Below are 16,808 nucleotides of genomic sequence, written 5' to 3'. Positions count from 1 at the left end.
AAGCCGTTTTGGAAAAACACTAGGTCTTGATCATGACAGCCATTTATCAATTACAGATAAGATTAAAGCATTGGCAGGTAAACTGACAAACATTAGAAGTAAAGGCAAGTTTATATTGTTCGTTCTTTAACAAGAAGCATCTCAGTGGATACAGATTTCTTTTCTTTGATGCCGAACAAAACCAACACTATTCTTCACTGTCTTACTGGAGTGTTCTCCGTTTTTACAAAAGTAAATAGAATGGGCAGTGAAATTTAGTACCATACTTGTGTTGCTTGCATGTGTATGTGCCTGAAAACACTTTGCAAGCATTGGCTTTGACCAGGCATTTCAATGTTAAGATTGAAACAAACAGTTGAACCTAAATATTCTACTGGTAATGGAGTATGTCCAGCCTGGGCTATTTCAGTACTGATGAAATGTTTTTATCTATCTCCTATCACTGGGTGCTACTTCCTATTGTAGAAACCTGGAAGAATTCTACCTTAAATTGTTAAAGGGTTGTTTATTCTTTCAGTAGTGCTAAGGAAGTCTGGTTTTACTCACTCTTAGAAAACAAACTGTATTTTTTGGTATTATGTTTTATGTTAGGCTCATAAATTCTTCCTAAATGATTGTTAATCCTTAGTTTACATAATGAGATCGAAGTGTTCCCAGGATTAGCTAACAGTAGGTAAATGATAGTTGGTAGCTGCTGCTGTTCTGACTTAATAATCCTTTACAAGTGTTGCTCACAGAGAGCAACAGTTCAAACAGAGAAGGGTCCTTTCTGTACATGATAGTGTCACAACATAAATGGTATCTAAAGTTTATTATGCTGAGGTGATTTTCTGGTACTAGGGACTACAAAGATGTACCCAATGTATCTCAGTGGTAATGACTGACTGGCTTGATTACATCAACATCTTGTAAATACTGATCAGCTTGCTTCTGTCTTCAAGTCCCTTCCCCAAAATGCTTTTCTATATTTTTCATATAAGCTACCTATCGTGAGAAACCTGTGCCACTGTGAGTGCCTGGGGCTTGTAAGAACTGTGGAACAGTTACTTGTCTGGTGAATATAACTACTTCAGAAAATGGCCTTATTCCAGACTTCTTGACTTCATTGAGGTTTTTGTTCAGAACCAAATGCCTCTTACAGATGCCTACTCAAAAGTCTGAATATTTTTCTCCTGTTTGCTTAGGAGTGACAGAACAGGGGCAATTTTCAGTGTACAAAGATCAATTTAAAGAAAGTGAAATAGGGTTTGCTACTAGCCTTAAAAGACCTTTGTTCAATGTTCAGCTTTCCCATGTTTTTCAATGTTACCTTAGACAAACAGGTTAATCTGTAATTTAGTTTTGTTAATAATAATAATAATGTAGAAGTTCTGCTTCCCTATAATCAAACCACTGTGAGATACAATTTTTTTTTTAGAGCAGTTGGATAGTCTGATGCTCAGCTGCTTAAATGGGATAGTACATACAGCGAAACCGGTAATGGCTTTGCTCTTGCATTTTTGATTACTGTTGCCTTCATCAGTAGTATTAATTACATCACCTGTTTGAAAGTACAGAGACAAGATAAGTAATTTTTATTGCTGCATTTTTTGCGCATGTGTAATTATGGTTAGTACTGGGACCAAAGGTCCTTAAAACAAGAACACTGGACATACTGAACAGAAGAATGCACATCACCTTCATCTTGCCTCAAAAGCCTTGTCGGATTCTTCTTTACATGTAGCAGAGTTTAAGTATAGCTCTGGCTGTAGTTACGGAGGAATGAAATCAGCTGGGACAACGTCATTGAAACCTCTGACAAAAACATGATGTGTTCCTCGGCACGTTCATAATCATCTGGAAGAGAGACGGTGCATTTTTCTCAGTGGGACTCTTCAAGCAGTAGGAAAGCAAAACACTTCCACGGGCTTTTCATGGATGTGGTGGGTGAAAATGAGGCCTTACAGCAGTTCTTTGAAGGTAAGAGTCTAGTTATAAGAGAGAATCTTAACAATTTTTGGTGGCAGCAAAAATACAATCATTGTTTGGGGCTAATTGAAGGAAGGAGGAAGAAAAAGAGCCCTGAAACCCAAAGCTTTATTTACACAAAGCTATCGTGTAAGGCGATACCAGAATGAAATAGTACAAATGGTACAGATGCACTGCAGTGCCTTTTTCTTTGTACTTTGGCCAGAAGACCAAAGGGAAGGTGGACCCAGCAGAGCCTGCAGTACTGCTGTGGGAATTGCCAGGAAACAAAACAAGGAAGTGGCTGAAGTCTCCTTGCAGTTTATCACTTCTGAAATCTTAGCGATTTTCATGAGGTTAGAGAGCTCCCTCCCTGCTCTGTCATACCATGTCAGGTTAAAGAGGGTTTTCTTTCCACTAATATAATTCTTCTGAAACAGCCTGATTATAATTGGTAAAATGGTAATTGTGGCAGTATCCTCGGGATCCTTCTGAGGTTAAACTCAGATTTTTTTTTTTTTTGTCTTTTGGCTGGGATCTGTCCTTCTGCCTTTTTCCCCAAGACCTTTTACATTCAAGCAGATCCCATTAGTCTCCTGCCTTTCTCTTACCACACAATTTACTTTCAAATACATTCCATAATAAAACTACATTTCTCAGGCCCTGCCATAATGTGATTCAAAATGGCTGTTCAAAGGCTTATGTATTTTTTTACTTTTTTACTAAATCTTTTCTTTCCCTTCTTCCAGTTTATACTTTGGATTTTTTATTTTTTTTTAAATATTAACCTTTCTATTCCAAGCTTCTCTTTCTATATTTGTTTTCCTTCTATTACCTGTGCAGGTATTCATGTGATGCTGAGCTCAAAGTAACTTGGAAAACTACCTTTTCTGTTTTGGATAATGTGGACAATTTTTGTTTCCCTGCATTTAATTTCCATTGTGCTAAATAAGTGGTTGTTTTGTTTTTTTTTTTCTTCTGGCACTCTGTTGGCCTTGGTGAGAGGCGGCAACTCACAACTTGTGAGTTTTAATTTCAAACTAGGAAATTAAAGATTCTCTAGCATTGATCAAGAAAATATATTGAAGCCAAGAAATTTAAATCAGTGAACCACAATCTAGGGCTGCTAGCCAGCAAACATGTTGTTTATAGGTATTAGGAAATTCTTACATGTTTCTTAAGTTCACTTTAAGTCACGGAGATGAAAAGCTAACAAACTTTCTTGGCTTTGCTTTCAGCAACATAATGTTTGTTTTTATGAAGCTATTTGTTCAAGTACTGCATGGCATAGCTGTTAATATTCAAAATAGTGTTGGACATGAATTATATTAAAAAAATCTCATAATCAGAAATTTTTTTAGGAACTGACTTGGAAAACAACTTTCTAGGGAGTATGAGTTAGATTCTGTTGGCTTTTGTGACAATGATACTTTGACAGTAGAAGGTATCTCAGAGATTTTACCTGTATGAACTCTTTAATTGTAATTCTAGAATTATTAATTTAACTCTTTTTAGAAGGTACTTTGGTAGAACATCTGTCTGGGCCAGCATGAGGGGAGAAGCCCTGTCAATTCCATTTAATTGCAGGAACAATTAAAACATCTTGGGAGGTTATGTTCCTTCGGTAATGTTGTGTGGTTCTGCCATGTAGCACTAGAATACAACAAAGGTCTGCTAACGCCATGCGGCGTGGAGGGATGCTGTCAGATGGCTGAATTTCATTATCTGGATGCTGAGATTGGGTATCTGTCAAGGCTACATGAGCTAATCATTGTTTCATTCAGCACGCAGTAGATAGGCGGCTCTTGCTGTTAAACCATAGGTAAATCTGAAAAGCGAGCAAGCTGATTTAAAGCAGGGTTTGCACTCTTTTCAAGCAGGGGTTAGCTTCACTGAATGTAAGGCCAGCTTTAACTTACGGCCTCTCTCCAGCTTAGCACTACGGCTTGTGGGTTGGCTTTATAATGCCACCTCATGAGGCAAGAGGAATAAACTGCTAGTGCTAACTCGGTGGCCTCTGAGATTAGTCATAGCAGGGTGACAACATCATCTTTCAAGGCTACAAAAAAGCTGAGTCCTGCAATATCAAGTGGAGAATGCTGCCACTGAGGAAGTCTCTCTGCTTCGTCAGTGGTTCAGTTTTGCCTTGCAAATGCGTCAGCTGGCAGCTAAGCACATTTGTAGATCTGTTTTGTAAGATCATTTGAAATTCATGAGCAAAAAGGATCCCATTTTCCCCATTGCTTTAGTTCCTTACAGTGCATATTTGTTTTGACACTCATTGGTAAGATAAACTCACATTTGCAATATTGAGAGGGGACAGTCTGAAAAAGGAGTTTTTTCAAGGAAAATGAGATGTTTGTTTTCTCGCCGATCACTTCTTTCAGTAGTTAATAGACCTCTTAGACTAGATATGACTCTGACTGGGATTTGACCTTGGCTTTTTCTCATCCAAGTAAATGGCTTTTCTTTCATTGTGTGGCTGTTCTGGGAAGTTCTTGTCTTTTTTTTTTGGTCTCATTTCACTCCCTCATAGAGATTTCATCTTTGATGCAAGTTTTTTCTATGATTTCTGTTGAAATTAGTGTTTTTAATCAAAACATTTGTATTTTAGAATCAGTAACTTCCTATTTGTCAAGGGAAGGTCAGAGCTGCTGATAAGCTCTTGTGCCTGTCTGTGTGTAGCAGAGCAATCTATTCTTGCTGACGTTATCAATGGGTTGAGAAACTTGAAAGAAGGCCAACCTAGTTACACTATTAGACTCAATCTTCTCTTTTTTGTTGTTGTTGGAAGGTACACTGAGGTGTCTGAAATGTGTGTGTTTGGTCTCAGTGCTCTCTGTGATCTAAAGAAGTCTCTTAGTAGAATCACCACCTCTCTGTATACTCGTGCTCCTGCATGGATAACACGGAATATAGTTTAGAGCTCTTGGTAAATAAATTAAGCCACAGAACAAACATGCCATTAAACACAAAACATTTGAAACCCAAAGGTGTCTCATACCATTTTAAGGATGAGAGATTGAAACAGGAATAGAAGACGAAATGAGAAATTTAAAATATTAACGGTAAGGTTCGTTTCTCTGGCAAATGTTACTTTGGGGGAAAACCATCTATCTTGACACAAGCTCACTCCTTACCACTTGGAGTTAGGTCTTCCTGATGTTGAATAACCTAGACTGTGATACGCCCTGGCTGGCTGCAGTTCTGCCAGCTACAGCTGTTTTGTCCTTAACCCTTTCCTGTTTGTTGCTGCCGTGTGCCCGAGGTTCGTGCCTGTAGCTCTGCTGGCCCAGCAGCTTTTATCAATGACTCCAGGTCTGTTCCAGTCAAAATGAACTGGACTATCTTGAACAATTTAAATAGTGACCAGTACTTGGAGTCCTTTAGCATGAAAGAAGTTAAGGAACTGTAAGCCCCGTAAGTAATACTTACCTTAGTGTAAGTCAATGAAGTTCAGCTGGACTTTCCACTGAGTCCTTACAGTGGAGCTCATAAAGTGCTGAGGCCTGTTTTAGTGGTAAAGCATCTTCAGATGAAAATCAGTTAATAATTCTCAAGCAGAAACATTTCCCTCAAGTTGCAAGGGTTTGTAGCAAACATGAATTTGTCCTTTCAGCAAGCAGGTATTACTGAGCACTGACCGTGTTCTGTGTGCCATTTTTACATCTCAAGCTGTATTTAAGGATTGTTCCCCATATAGAGTAGCTGATGTTTTAACACAAATCTTACTACAAATAGCTGGACTTCGCTGGGAACTTCCTAGCATCCTCTTTTAACGTCAGGAAATTATCAGTTTAGTATTGATTTTTAGTCAATACTAGAAGTTTGACAAAATATTTTATTGGTTGTGGACTGAATTTATGTTTGCAGAAAGAGTACCCCAGTAGCCTGGTTATTTGGGTACTCCCTTGGAAAGCGATGGCTGTGGTTCAAGCCAAATTCACAACAGCGTGTGACTTTCTCTGAAATAGCTGCTCTTTTAAAGACATAAAACTTACTGCAAGGAGTTTCTGGTTCTCTGTCCCCCATCCTTCACTTTGCATTTAGATACTACTGAAAAGGAAGCAACTGATTTAAATGCAGACATATGTAAGGCACTACATGGAAGTGTTGGGAGAATTAATCAAGGCAGGTTTTTCAGGGATTGAGACTGTTGGCTACAGGACTATAGAGTGAAGCTGAAGAGCCAGGTGACGAGAGCCTCATGGCTGGAGGAAAGCAGGGGATGTCTACCAGAGAGAGATGAAGCAAGCAACTGCCAGATTAGGAGGCTGCAGTTCAGACTACGCCTTGAGGGCCTGGGGCTGGGAATAGGGACAGGCTAGGTGAGAACGGACAGGGAAAGAGAAGCCAGTGGTAGAACTGACAGGCTTTAGACTTCAGATTGAAGGGGACAGAACAACAGAATATCAAGCTTATGAAGAAATGGGAAAAATATAGTCATATGCTGCCTATGACTTTTGCAACAAATTCTGCAAACAAATGTGTATGAAACCCCAACCACAGTACTGTCTTGGCCTTTCATCTTCATCACTTTCTTGGGTAGCTGGCAATCCTCTGCACAGTGACACTAAAGTTGAATGTGTCACCCAGTGCAGACTCTTCCCAGAGGTGTCTGGGCACATTGCGGTGTGGAGTGTGGACTGGGAGCAGAGATCCCCGAGCGCAAGCTGATAATCAAGGCTGCTGACTCCGCATATCTTCCGGCGGCTCTTAGCCAGGCACATGGTTCTGTGCAGTAAGCTGTGTGTTCACAGGGGCCTCTCAGCAGGGCTTGTCCCGCGACATACACACAGTTCTCTGCTCTTGCAGCCACTTAACGTCCAGGTGAGCGACTGGCTTGCATACTACCCGTATCTATTAAGTACTTACTGTGATCAAATGCCTGTGAAATGGATGCCACCGTTTTAAATAAATTTGCATATGATCCAACAGCAGCTCCTCTGCTGAAACAGATGCCAATGCAAGCACATGATGCCACTGACCTGGAAAGTGCATTCAGAAAGAATAAAGTTCTACTGGGCAGCCAAATGTACTGGCTCTTCTGTACACCTCCATTGCAAACCTTCATTAGTGGTGGCCTATCTTCTTCCTGGTGTGCTTTCTTCCTCTCCCAGCACAGAATTACTTATTCCTTCCTTCTCCTCCTACCCATTTAACTGTTTATGCAAAGTGGAGAGATTAAGAGGGAATGATACATATTGCTGTTGTCATCACTTAGCAACAGAGCTCACCTCTGGACTGTGGGATCCCCATATTAAAGGCCCTGTCCTTGTTTGATTCATAGCTGTACTTCAGAAGAGCTTGTCTCTGACCTTGGTTTTGTGGTATGGGAAAAACACTTTGTATCTGACCTCTGGCTTCATGTTAATGACAAAATTACATCATTCTGCATGAGGGCTAGGCAATTTGAACAAGAGGAACGGGTGGGTAAAAGGAGGAGAAGGTGATTGAATCATTTTCCTGTGGACCACATTAGCAAAAGGAGAAGTGTTTGAGATTCAAGGGGGGATATCCTAAATTCAGACATGCAGAACGAAAAGATGAGAATCCAACAAGTTTGAGGAAGGCTGCTAAGGAAAGCCAGGCTCTTTTGTACTCTCAAGCTGCCTTTGCAAAGTGCTTTGCTGCTCCTTCAAGACTTTCCATGTTACAATTTTGCTGAGGCAAGTAAGTATGCTGCACCTATTGAATCTGTTATTCTCTGACGTGCAGAGGACAGGTTTGTATACAATGCCAATATATTGGGATGCAAGGATCTATCAGTAGCACACCTGCAAGTTGCTATCTCACAGTGAAAGGCAGCCAAAATTAAGTCTGCGGCAGCGATAAGCAAGCAATGCCTGGGTTGATCTGTGATCACAAAGCAATTCAGGAGATGTTTATTAGCAATGTGAATTCATGTATTAAGACAGACACACGAGGGAATTCCTGTGCAAGGTGGTAGAAGTGGATTTTTAGATGCTGCTTGCAGTTAAGGGATGTCTAAACACTGGATCAAGAAGGAACCATGTCAGACAGAGACACCAGGAAAAGAACAGAAGAAATTTTATGGTATGACTTCTTGCCATGCACACGTCTGATGCTAGTATAGCGAGAAGACAGTAAAAGCACCAAAGGCAGTTACTGCTCCTGTGGTCAGTAACAGTGATTAACCTTTTGTGTTCTCCCACTCTGCTGCAGAGCTGAGGGGAAACAGTCGGTGTCAGCCACTCGGGGCCGAGCCACGCAGCTCTGGATGTATAGGCTAGTCCATTTTGTCTTGTGTAACAGTGGGACAGAGCCGCACACAGGCTCCTGTGCCTCACTGGAGAGAGCAGTAACTTCAATGTCCTTATCTTGTTTGCTTTCTGACTGGCCGCACCCGTATTTATGGAAGGCTTGCTGGAGAGGTGGGGAGCCTACAAAGTAGTTCTGTTTGTTTGTTTTTTTTAGAGAGTTCTGCCTGACTTTCTAAAAAAGTTGTCATGAATTCCGGAGACTTTATAGTCATAAAATCTGTTTATAGCCTTCAGTTACCGAGCAACAAAGGACAAAGTACTGAACCTTTCTATTCATTAATACATTTAACATGTTAGTGGGCTGTTTTTTCGGGGAGAATAAAAGGAAGCCACCGATCAAACATTTCTAAAGCTTTATTTGTGGTTTCTTTAAGCTCAGGATGGTGGATTTTTAAACTGAGTGTTCAGAAACTCACTTTCAATACTAATGCAGAAAGTGGATCTGTGTGAGACAATGTCTGAGCTTTGACCCAATCACCTGTTTTGATCCCAGTGTAAAAGAATATGAAGTTATCTTCAAAACCCCTTTTTCCAGTCATAGACTGGGGCCCTTCACCCTCTTGCTGTGGTAATTCAGTGAAGCCTTAATGCCATGCATGAACTGGTGTTTGCCTGGTGCTGCTCTGTCGTCATCTTCATCTTCCCCTGCACATCCTCGTTTACTCTGCATTTCCCATCATCCGTTCTCCCAGAGGGACTAAACCAGAAGTGTAACCCACCTGTTACACATGAGACAGGATGGATTTGGTTTGCCTTTACATAGGAGAGCGGGCAGCGTTACGTAGTCTGAAGTACTGATGATTCCCTCCAAATTCCACTCTCATAATTTCTGTCTTTTTGACATTTTTAATTTTAGGGCAAGACGTCCACGGAGCCTTGGAGAATCCCATGGTGGATACAAGTATGTTGGAAGAATTCATCAGTAGTGATGTAGAATTTGGAACTTTGTAAGTATTACAGCAACATGTACTTCCCCTCCTTAGCAACATCTCTTAAATTGTTTTGATTACTGCCATGATAAAATCCGAATGCAACAGTCAGACCTGAAATCTCAGTTTCAAGAGGATTGTGGCTCTCTTGATATTGTTACTTGAAGCTGTATAAGAAGACTTGGAAAAATGAATTACAGACAGTAATGGAAATATGGTCGTCTTGTTCAACAGAATGAATGATAATGAAGTCTGGGATAATTCACAACTGTTATGCTAATTGTGGCATTAAATGCAAAGCTGTTATTTTAACATTCCTGTCAGTGCTAGTTTAGTGTTTATGTACAGAGTAAGTGATATAAGTGAGACTAATGTATAATAAATTGAGAGAATAATGTAAACCTCCCAGTTTGAGGGAAGCAGGGCTACTGTTTTCATCCTAATGCTTCATTCATAACAGAGAAACTGTCCATTAATCTCTTCTGAGACTAACTTTAAGAGATACAAAGGATGCATAATGCAAAGGGTCACAGTCAAGGGTGGAACGTTATGCAGCACAGACCTATCAAAGACTTAAAACCCAAATCTTTCATCTAGACAACTGTCAGATGACTGTTGCTCAATGCAAAATATTATTAATGGGCTGACACTTGCATTTGCCAAGCAGCAGAGCAAGAGGGGATGTTTTAAAAATAATTAAACACGGTATCTTTCATTCCAGACACACTCAGCAGCACACATATTTACTTACAGTGGGCTAAATAGGCTTCTATCTGCTCTGAATCATGAATAATTAATTGATTCTCTCTCTGCCCACATTATAAAAGTAAAGAAGAATGAAGAGGTTGTTGTATATAAATATACATAACCTTTATTGTTAGAGTAACTAAACATGTATCAGGTTAAACAGCTTATTGAACTCCCATATGACAACTTTAAAATGTTACTCTTTTGCTTTTATATGCAAAACATAGCAGAAATATAAGTGTGTATATATATATGCTATTATGTAGCTTAGGTATGTTAGATATTATAGGTGCAGTGCTACTAAGTATTTACATGCAAGGAAATAACCTGTGAAGCTAGGATGGGTTTGGAGGCTCAAGGGTATTTCACATTGATGCTACAGTAATACTTCATTAATGATGGGATTAAGAACATTTACTGAATCATTAGATGTCTAAAATTATGACATATTTGTCTGTATTGCAGACTATTTGTGCATAAACAGAATAGAATCTCACAAAGGAACTTGCCAAAACATGTCAAAGGAGAAAAATATTAAAAGGCTCCATATATTTATAATAAATGCAGACCAACATAATGGCATGTGCAATACTGAACGCAGAATGCAATCAAAAGGGTGCTGTTACCACCAAGGTCTTGGGTGCATCTAGAAGTGTCCATTAAAAATTGTCTTGCTTTAGACAGGCCATCAGCGTTATATTTATTCTCCTCTTACACTACACATGAAGCACCATGTGATTTCCTCATCTTTTCCTACTTTCCTAGCTTACTCTTGAGTGGTGAAAGGAGAAAAAGGGTTGCATGTCCTTTCCTAAGCAGGGATTTAATTGATATGCTATGTCTGTAATACAGAATCATTTAAACTGCAGAATATTTTTTCCTTAAAAAGCACAATACCAGTTTCAGTAAAGTTCTAACTTGGAGACATATCCCTACTACCTCTGTACTTTATGAATACTTTCTTTGTCCTATAAAGTGTTTGTCTCTGTATTTTACTGAAACACTCTCACTTAAAGCAGAAATCAAGTACCCAAGGCAGCATTTGAAACCAGGAACATGAACCAAACGTGTGGAAGGGAAGTTTTAGACTTTTATGGATGTATCTTTTTAGATTTTACAAGGCATATTTGGAATTCAGTAGCTATGGATCAAGTATCCCACAGGAAAAAAAAAAAATTCAAATGTTTACCAACTCTCTATTCAAAGTTGAAAACAATGTTTAAAGCAGTAGACATGATATTTAAAAGCATCAGAAAGTTTGTTTTGAAGGAAATGAAAGATTATTCTAATGTGGAATTTTTAAATTTATTTTTTTAAGAGTAATTGTGTAGTTGAAGCTAACCCAAAATGCAGGGTTGTGGATGTGGCATGTTAGAAAACCAGCAGCGATACCATTAAGAAATACACAAGAACATGGCAAAAGTAATAGGCTGTGACCAAAAATGAAACTGTTCTCTCATGCCATCCCAGCTCAGAAATGCAAAACCTGAAGTAGAAAGAGTAGAGTGAAAATCAGGTGATGGAAATTTTCCATTGATGCTTGAAAATATTTGCTGTGTATGTGGCAACACGTGTTTTCTGAATATGAGGGCGTCCCTTTAAGCAATTTTGTTTTATTCAACCTCTGCCAGAACACTGGGCCTTAGTAAAGGAGGCTTGCCCCACTAAATGTCTGTCATCCTTCCTCTGCTCTAGCATTTTTAGCCTAACATGCATCTTAAGCACTTGTCTTTCAGGTAGCGCTTCAGAGCAGTGTTTCAGCCTACAGTTCATAGGAATACCTGAAAGGGCTAAGAGTCCATTTCTTGAACGTCCATCTATTCCTAATATAAGAGAAACCCTCTGTAGTTCCTTTAAATAGCAGCGAGATGGCATAGGATTTTCTCTACCTTAAGGTGCTTGGAAAGCACCATCATGAAGGACTGAAAAACTTGAAATAAAATAGGAGACGTGACAGACCTGTGCCCTCAACTGACAGGAGACAGCATAGCCTCTCTGTAGCCGTCTGCTGTTGACTTAGGATGCTCCTGTTTTCAATGCAGAGGGAATGAAGTGGTTTTGCTACATTTTGTGGGAACATCTGCTTGTTGCTGTGACCTACTCATGAAGGACTTGGCCTAACTTCAACTATGGTGTAGTTCCAGGTCTCACTCTAAGAGAGTAATCCTTTACACACTGTCTGATAGGAGAAACACTGTAAGTGTAAAAGCAAAACACACTATTACAGGGAGATATAATACAATATAATCAAGCATAGGTACCAAAGAGTAAATAATCAAGAACCTTCTTTCAAACCTCAGGCATGTGAACGGGCTGAGCTGTTGGAGACAAGTTGAGAGCAAAGCTCCTAGGGTCAGCTGCACGCAAGGAAACTCACTTCCTGCCTGAAAATCAGAAGAAAGCTGCACAGTAAAGTACGAGCTGGCACATTCTTGTACAGAGCACTGTGCCTGAAGTTCTTTAGAAAGGAATCATGAGAGGTTGTGTTTTCAGAGATTTACCTGTTTCAGTAACAAAAAACAGTGAACACTAAAAATCACAGAGCACACTTAAGTTGTTCGTCTTTCCACGATGACCTCTCCAAGCAGGGGTGCTAAAACATAAATCTTTCCTGCTTGGCTGTGGGGTTTGGCAAAGAGGTGGCTATGGATCACATGGAATTTCTTGGTTCCCAGCCAGGATTCCTCTGTCATGCCTCCAGTCCCTGGCTCTTGTAATGACTGTCAGAGCGTAACTGCCTTTCCATCTTGTAGTCCCCGTGCCTCTGCACCTGGTCCCTGTAATGCTCGCACCGGGGGTTTGAAGGTGCTGTGCCATCCAGGGACCTTGCCTCACACCAGGGTGCCAAGGGTGTTCCTCCTGTGCAGTGCTGATTGCCAACAAGCCTGAGCTGCTGTGGAGGTGGCCCTGCTTTCCAGTTCATACAACGTGAACTGGATGAGCCTCTTGCTTATATAGCTCTAAACAGAGGAAAGCAGCCCAGCTCTGCCTGAATTTGGCGTGGCGCAGTGTTACTCAGCAGGCATTTTCATGGTAGGTGACATGGAAGCTGCTGGATGGCGGCACTACATGGGGCGCTGCATGGATCTGCACTTTGTGAGCACCCTTTGTCGTGGGCAAGAGAGCTTAGACTCCAGACATTTTTACTTTAATTTGTTACCAATTAACACAGACTTTTGATCACTGATGCGTGTATTGAGGAAAAGAGAATCTAAACAATTAAACACTTAGGGAAACATCTTTCCTCCCCCCCGCCTTTTCGAGGCTCAATTTAAACCGAGCACTTCTCCCTCCTTCCTACTCCCCTCCTTGCCGCCGCTCCTCACACTCGGTCCCTCCCACTGCCGCCGGTGAGGGGGAGGGGGGCGGTGCGGAACGGCTTCTCCTTCCCGCTCCTTACTCGCTTTCCTCCGCTCCGGCGTGGGTCGCTCACGGCCCGCAGTCCCCTCAGGGGGCCCCCGCTCCAGCGTGGCTGAGTCCCGGGGCCGCAGCCTCGGTAGGAGGGCACCCCCCTCGGCCCTCGCCCCCTCAGCGGCGCGGCCGTTCGCTCGCGCTGCTGCGGGAGCCGGGCGCCGCTGATTGGCTGGCTGAGGCTCTGGCGGGCGAGGGGCTGCTGGCAGCGGGGCGGAGGCGGCTGGGACCGGTTGCAGGCAGCTCATGGCCGGCTCGTTGCAGCGGACGCTGCGGTCGCCGCTAGCGGGACCCTGCGCGGTGCACCCTTACGAGTTATTCTTTAGTCAGGTTTCAGCAATGAGTCGAGATTCTCCCCGGTGATAAACTCAGGCGCTATAAATAATCGGTCAGCAATGGTGTTTGGGTTAAAACACGACTGAATGGCTTGTCTTCTGTGAGGAATGAGGTTTTTTTTTTTTTGGCTTGTTTTGTTTTTGAAGCTTTCCTTTGACGAGGCTGTTGGGATGGACCTGTTAGTACTCTTTATTTTCAATTCTTTTGTGATTTAGGCATAGAAGATATTAATTATTGGTCCCCCACTTTGTTCTTTCAAGCAGAACTGTAAGATTATGTAGGACTGAAAAGAGGGAAGGTAGCTCGTCACCCATGGAAACCCCATGTTAAGCTTCTGGATCTTTTTGGTGAGCTTGTAAAAGTTCTTTTGTTTCAAACTGGGCAAATGCGCTTCTCACCTGTGTGGTAGCCCTCGCTTCCCTCTGCACTTGGGCTGTCTCTCGTGGTGAGCAAGGTGCTAAAATGGGACCTGCTAGCGTCTGATAGAGACGGAGAGCGCCTTGGCCAAACTAAGGTCTTAAGAAATCAGCTAGTGGATGAAGATGGATGAAGATGCTACAGATCTTTAACCTGTAGTCTAGAGAGAATGGGTTTAAAGCCCTTGTGAGCTCCGTGTGTTCAGAGTCGCTGGTGTGCCCAGAGGTAACTGAAGAACGGCTCATGATAAGGAAGGAGGATTGAAGTCAGCAGGTTGTGGAGGGAGGTTTGGGCAAGAGCTGGTAGGTATGGGGCCTCCCTGCATGGGGGAGAGGTGGAGGGCGATAGGAGATGGTCTGACAGAGTGTAAGTGACGTTGCTCCTGTGAGAAGGGGCAGCAACCATGGTGAGCAATGCTTCCTGGAGACCCTTGTCAGTAGCCTGGTGGTTGCCCTCCAGCTGCTTTCAGCATTGCCTTGTTGTTGTCCTCCATGTCTCCTCCCAGTAGAAATTAAAATCTCTTTTTCATCCCCAGGCAAAGCCAGTTGCCAGACTCCCCACCGGACTCTGGATCAGAACCGTGTTCTCCACCACAGCTCCAGAGTAGGTCACATGAATTTGGCCTTTCCAAAGCTCACAAGAAGGTCTCCAGCTCCTCTTCCTTGTCCTTACTTTCTTGTCTGTTTGCTCCTTGCAGCCCCATGGTATGACACAACGTGGCCCAGTGGGCTGCAGCCTCCGCTCCCATGCCCATCTGCTGTGGCACCCAGCAAGCTTCCCTGCAGGTTCATGGAGACTTACTCTGACCCCAATGCCAGTGGGCATCCCTGCACCATCCCGCAAGGCTGCTGCCTGAAGACAGAAAATGCTGTGACTCCTTGGAATAATTCTACATCCTCCAGCTGTTTGGGTTTTAATTATTCATACTTTCAGCCAAATGCATCTCAGATTTCTGGGTAAATGAGAAAGCTTTTATGCAAAGGATGAGACATAAAAAAAAAAAAAGTAGAGCTGGTACAAGACATGGTTTAAGATTGGTGGAAAATCCCCGTGAGCGTGGGGTTTTCCACTTGATGGCAGTGTTTAGACATTTTTGAGACACTTGTAGTTGAGGGTTCTTTAAACATCTTGTTTGAAGTTCAGACTGGAAGTAGGAATGGATTTCAATTTTGAAAATGTTACAAGGCTAAAGAGAGATCAACAGGTGCTTCATAACTGGATTATAAAAATATTCAGGCATTTTGCAATACCTGTTGCAGGGATTTGTCCATAACGATCTTGTAAGTGTTCTGACGAGTGGCATGAGAGAAAAAAATTGTCATATCTATGTAAACAAGGGAAACGGTATTCATATACCTTCTGCCGTATTCACCCACCAGAGTGTTGTGGATGCTTAATTATTTAAAATACACTGGGTAGTGCAAGCATCCAACCATAATACCTAGTAAGAGTGAATTGACTGATGCATGCCAGAGGGGGACCTCTGTGGTTGTTGGGAGAGAAATGTGAATTCATCAGTGTTAAGTCCTGGGCTTGCCCTGTCTCCTCTTCTTTACAGAGCTCAATTACATGTTAGATGTGGGTGAAGGAAGCTGGGCCTCGGTTTCTCAGTGGAGCTATTTGTGTTCGTTCTTTGTTTGTTTTCCAGTAGAAGGTGCCAGTTAGTCAAAATCTTTTTTTTTTTTTTTTGAGGGAATACTTTGGTTATTGGAACTTAAGATACAAAATACGTCTTGACCAAATGTGGAACTTTTGAACAAACCTGGAAAAAGAATAACAATTAACGTGGTGGGCAGACTTTTCTTTTACTTGTGTTTGCACCTTTGTTTGAATACCTACTGGGCCTGACTGAGACCTGGAGTTTGGCTTTTTTTTTCCCCCCATCCAGAAGGAGTGACCATCTATCAGGATATTCTAGTTTACATTTTATAATATCAAAACTTTGGAATAAGGTTTTTTCCCTTTGCACAAAGGAGCATTTTTTGAAATCTCACGTTCTGGGAAAGGGGAAAACTGTTACCCAGCAGTCGCACCTTGAGATCTCTTCATTAATGCATTAGTGTAACTGCTGCCTAGTGTTTTCTGTATAAGAAGGAAAGTGAGTTCATGCTCGGTGCAGCACAATTATTCAAGATAAAGTGGTGATTTTAATGCAAATGTCAGGAAAAAATGAAACCCTGCTGCTTATGGACTGTGTAAATTTTTAAAAAGAAATCAACTTCTCTATTCATATGAAATAAAAAAATAAACTGATTTATGTTTTGGAAGGAAAAATTGCATAATTCAGTTTTAAAAAGCCAACAACAATCACCTCCCCCTGGCAAATCAGCATTTGGGTGACAATACAGTTAGAATGAGATACCTGGGTGTTCTCTTGTTATGATTCTGTAATATGTGTATTTAAACTTATAAATGAGTAATGAAACGTGTTTTTTAAAAAAGTATTTCTGCAGCGTCAGGCAAAAAAAGGAAGCTTTCACAATTACTGGGAGATGCCACAGATTCTCCAGTTCAGTCTCAGGACTCCAGACAAGGTAAGCAACTGTGTGAAGATGAAATTTAATGTTTCATGCCATAGACAAGTAACTATTTTAAAAGCACAGCTCCTGCTGGGTCTGAAAAGGTAACGATATTAACAGTTTGTACTCCACTACCAGATTTGGAGGAATTTACCTTTTCAGTGTTTTTGAAAACCGGGATGTATTTGTATTTGGCGAAGAGAGAAGAAGCGTTAGAG

The 16,808-nt window shown here is 41.5% G+C and overlaps 1 protein-coding gene across 1 annotated transcript in view; it reads left to right on the top strand.

Annotated features, from left to right (window-relative positions):
• The first annotated feature begins 1,913 nt into the window (after positions 1 to 1,913).
• The window catches only part of MYRFL (myelin regulatory factor like), a 46,153-nt gene continuing 31,258 nt past the window's right edge, over positions 1,914 to 16,808 (top strand). Inside the window, exons 1-5 of the mRNA XM_050907550.1 lie at positions 1,914 to 1,959; positions 9,088 to 9,178; positions 14,607 to 14,674; positions 14,769 to 15,027; positions 16,514 to 16,605. Coding sequence (XP_050763507.1) covers positions 1,914 to 1,959; positions 9,088 to 9,178; positions 14,607 to 14,674; positions 14,769 to 15,027; positions 16,514 to 16,605 — 556 coding nt within the window. The remainder of the gene's footprint in view (positions 1,960 to 9,087; positions 9,179 to 14,606; positions 14,675 to 14,768; positions 15,028 to 16,513; positions 16,606 to 16,808) is intronic.

This window comes from Gymnogyps californianus, chromosome 1 (assembly GCF_018139145.2).
Source record: "Gymnogyps californianus isolate 813 chromosome 1, ASM1813914v2, whole genome shotgun sequence".
Classification (NCBI taxonomy): Eukaryota; Metazoa; Chordata; class Aves; order Accipitriformes; family Cathartidae; genus Gymnogyps; species Gymnogyps californianus.
This window is presented reverse-complemented; position numbering and strand designations above follow the sequence as displayed.